Source organism: Trachymyrmex septentrionalis, unplaced genomic scaffold (genome assembly GCF_001594115.1).
Source record: "Trachymyrmex septentrionalis isolate Tsep2-gDNA-1 unplaced genomic scaffold, Tsep1.0 scaffold11, whole genome shotgun sequence".
Taxonomy (NCBI): Eukaryota; Metazoa; Arthropoda; class Insecta; order Hymenoptera; family Formicidae; genus Trachymyrmex; species Trachymyrmex septentrionalis.
The window spans coordinates 1,791,968-1,796,115 of record NW_017304228.1 but is presented as its reverse complement, the minus strand read 5'-3'; the positions used below and the strand labels follow the sequence as shown (position 1 = coordinate 1,796,115).

Sequence of the window (4,148 nt, the reverse complement as noted above, 5' to 3'; positions counted from 1 at the left end):
TATATATATATATATACATACATATATAATCTCATTGACTAATTGTTAAATTAACGATAAGCTTTCTTGGTGCGGATTATTATCGACATAAATAATGCGTTAAGAAGGACACAGACCTAAGTTACAAAATGCAAATATCCAATGTGACTAAAAAGAAAAGAAAAGTACAAAAAATTTTATATAAGTAATTTGCTCTAATTCGTAATGCAATACTATCGACGATACTGTTATGTCATTCAGTGGAAGCTAAAAAGCAGTACTTGTCGGAACTACTGTGTTAAGTCGATTCTAGGTGTGTGGCTTAGGTCTATATCGTCCTCGGCATGTGAAATAAAGCTAAAAACTAAAAATCACTGTTACGAGAGCAATTGAACTCGTCGGAGCCGTCCAAGCAATGCGGCCGGCCATCGCAACGTCTCTTAATGTCGAGGCACACTCCATCGTTGCATCGAAACCACCCAGGTGGACATTCGGTTACTACAATAATTACCAAGTTCCATGTCGAGTATTATCGTGCATGCTATACGGGAAGAATAAGGGGGGAAAGAGAAAAAAAATGGCCTTACCACCGCAGGATTCCACATTTGTTCAAAATAATCAGACAACGTGTAAGGCTAAAGAAACGTGCTGCCATCGCACGTGAAATTCATTTTATTAACACTTGAGTAATCGCGGCGATATGTATGCAAATTTTTTTTATTTCTTAATTGCAGTTGGCGCATATTACACAAGACGGGAACACCTGTTTTAACAGATATTGATTTTATGATGTATTCAGATTTCCCTTAGCAATCCTTTCTTCGAAAGAAAAAAATCTCGCTTATAAAATTAAATACTTCTCAATTGTATATGTTGTATTTATTATTCAACTTAATTATTTTCAATTTACCTTCTCGAAGAGATTTCTATCGATGATATTCTCAAACCGATAAACATTATGAGTAATAAAGTCTCTACGACTACTTAAGTGTTAAACAAACGTGGGGATGGTCGCGTGAATTATTACGCGTTTCTTATCATACACAATAGACGCTACTTGTCACCCTTGTTAGTCGTATATTATTGTACTTTGCTGAGTACACCAGCCACTCTGCTCTAATAAGTTTCTAAGGCAAAGTATACAGTAGAACGATCAATCCTCATGTGAACCCATCGGGACATTCGCTCTTCTTGCATCGTCCAATTAATATTATCATGAGCTACTTACAGGAGCTTTTATCATGCGCTTCCAAATGTTCATACCGGTTATACTCCCAGAGAGACACGTGCGCCAACACTTACAATATAGACAAAATGCAATGTGTGACATCAAGCAACACATGCGAGATGATTCCTTTTCATGCGAAGAAAGAATGCGATGTCATATGTGATAAGAAGTCATTCCATGCATACAATGACTATTACAATTTCGATGTAGGTTGTTGAGATTTTAATTTAATAACAAATACATCCATATATTCTTGATTCAAAGGAATCAATTTAGGATATATTGGGATTGGAGTGGGAATAATGATTGTATTGTTATTATTGTATGACGAACGGAAACAATTAATTTATACACAAAAAATAAGATAATGATTAACTTTCTATTATCATGCAGGCATTAAGATTAACAGGAAATGTATTATTAGATAATTCAGACTTAAATTTTGTAACATGCTGCATAGGTTAATATTACATCTGATTGAGTAAAAAGTTTTTCTAATCGAAGTATAGTCATTCGAGGATTCCAACAAATTGAGAATAAATGGGACTTACGATATTCGTCTTGTAAAAGCAGGTGTGTAATAATTTTGCAGTGTACGATTGGCTAACAAGCAAGAGCAGTGAAAAGGCCATTTTTTATGGACGATTGTGGGCGCGTAAGCTGTAATATAATTACCACATAGATCCTCATCGGATCCGTCGCTGCACTGCTTTATTCCGTCGCACCTTTGGTTTTCCGGCAAGCATTCGCCACTGGCACACTTCCATTCGGCAGGTGTGCATATCCCTTTACGACACAGCATGTCAAAAGCTCCCGCAAAAAGCATTAGGGATTGGAGAATAGTAAGGAATCATCAATGGTGTCATTATAATTAATTGTTACGTAAGCATGTGTCATACTGTATAAAATTTCAGTTAGGAATAAAAGTAGTTTAAATTAAATTCTCAAATCAAATTAAAGAAATATTTAATATATCAAAACTTTATATTAAAACTTAAAAATAACTATAAATTTATAGATATGTAAAATTATGATAGCATTATTTAATATTATTAATAGTTATTACAAATTTATAAGTAATTGTCAATCATAAGAAAATAATTAATTGGAATGACACCACTGAATATTTGTGGGAATATTGAGCTATCAGTAATGAACTTTTATTGAATTGTCGATGGTAAACATTAACAATATATAAGTAGATATGTCAACGTTGCATTTCAATAAAGAACTATTATTACGCAAAAAAACACTTAGTAAAATTTATCTGTCAGTGTTTTTCAATATACACATATTTTTTTACGACATTAAAAATAAATAAAATATAAACTGAAGCTGAAATATTAATAAAAGAAAAATGTAATTTATCAAACTGATTTAGAACAATTTATCGAAAGAGCTTATTATAGGAAAAGAATTTTAGCGAATTACTATAAATAAATATATAAAAATAAAATAATAAATGTACATATAAAATATTTTTATTTTATAAGCAAGAGAGAGATTTCCTCAGGCTTGTAAAATCAGAAACCGTTCGTCATCGTTAATATGAATACGCGGAGGGAGGAAATCAGGAAACATTTGTCATCGTTAATACGAGTATGCGGAAAGGAAAGGAAGAGGATGGGCTGTGAGAACGAGGTGAAACCCTTACCGCAGCCGCGCTCGTCGCTGCCGTCGAGGCAGTCGAAGATATTGTCGCATTTACGTCGTAGAAGAACGCAACCGCCATCATCACAGCGCATCTCTGTCCTCGGATCGCATTCCCTTCTGCGTTCGGGTGTCCAGCGTGGATCGGAGGAGTCTGAGCGCACATATACACACAGGCACATTCAAGGGAAAAATCCGCAGCAAGGAAAATGAAGCATCGAGCAGCCAGAGATCAAATTTAAAGGTACACTTGCAGCGAGACGTAATGCATTTACTTTCTATCATACCATAATGCAACTGAGAATGATGCAACAGAAAACTAAAAAGAGAATATTAGTTCGCAAGCAGAATCACAAATGTGACTGAGATGACGTGGCTTACATAAGAATGCCCAAATTTTCTATCCTTCGTGTTTTTTACTGTCCTTTCAGCAATTAGCAAACTATTGCCGGAAAAAACACTAAAGTTCGCAGGGAAAGAAAAAGGCACTCCTATCCAACACCGTCATCTGCATCCGAGCGTACAAGTTCGTGCGTAATGCATCTACTTGTATATCAATGCATGGCGTATACATCCGCAGGCTGCTTTGTAACGCGGCGATTTGCGGCGTGAACGGGCGAGAGTACCGTCGACGATCACCGTGAATCTTCCGTGAATCTTCCGGGGGATTCGCGGGGTAATACGTTTCCGGTGTGTTCCGACCCTTCCGCATTCAGGTGGTACGATAAAATAGAGCCGTTGTCGAGAAACACGGTTTGTTGAAGAACAGAAGAAAAAAAGAAAAGAAAAAAAAAAGGAAGAGAAAGAGATGTACTTGTACATCTTCAATAAGTTGTCTCGATAAGTTTAGCAGTCGCGTCTCGTAAGTATAAATTTTCCCAGGGCGCGGTAAAACGAATGTTACAATGGCCGTCGGGGTCTTCGGAGAAGCAACAAGAGGCGGAATCGCTTTCTCGACCACGGTCGTAACGATTGATCGTGAGAAATGCACAATGAAATACAACCATCGTCAAGTGTGTATCCGCTCAAGCAGGTAGATCCACTTGTCCCGCGTAAATAAGAGTTCCTTAAGAGGATTTGACCGAAAGCAAACATTACGGACCTCAGGCGAAGGCAGGCAACTTGTAACACTGCGAAGTCCGAAGATATTTTTCAAATCTCTCATTTTTATTGTTTAACGTCTAGCGGCGAATAAAACTGCATAGAGTATCGGCATGTATAAACAACTAAAATCAAATGCGTTTACGTTTAAATAGTTACAAATAAAAAATTATAATTATTATAACGAATA

General features: G+C 36.3%; 1 protein-coding gene across 6 annotated transcripts in view; it reads right to left on the bottom strand.

Annotated features, from left to right (window-relative positions):
- Positions 1-4,148, bottom strand: part of LOC108749530 (basement membrane-specific heparan sulfate proteoglycan core protein) — a 203,761-nt gene that overhangs the window by 33,917 nt on the left and 165,696 nt on the right. Inside the window, exons 17-19 of one of the 6 annotated variants that reach the window (XM_018488334.1) lie at positions 2,862-3,011; positions 1,883-1,993; positions 355-477 (exon numbers count right to left, since the gene is read on the bottom strand). The exons of 3 other annotated variants lie outside the window; for them this stretch is intronic. In XM_018488334.1, the coding sequence (XP_018343836.1) occupies positions 355-477; positions 1,883-1,993; positions 2,862-3,011 (384 nt within the window). The remainder of the gene's footprint in view (positions 1-354; positions 478-1,882; positions 1,994-2,861; positions 3,012-4,148) is intronic. 2 more of the 6 variants (XM_018488293.1, XM_018488301.1) reach the window with 2 other exon arrangements.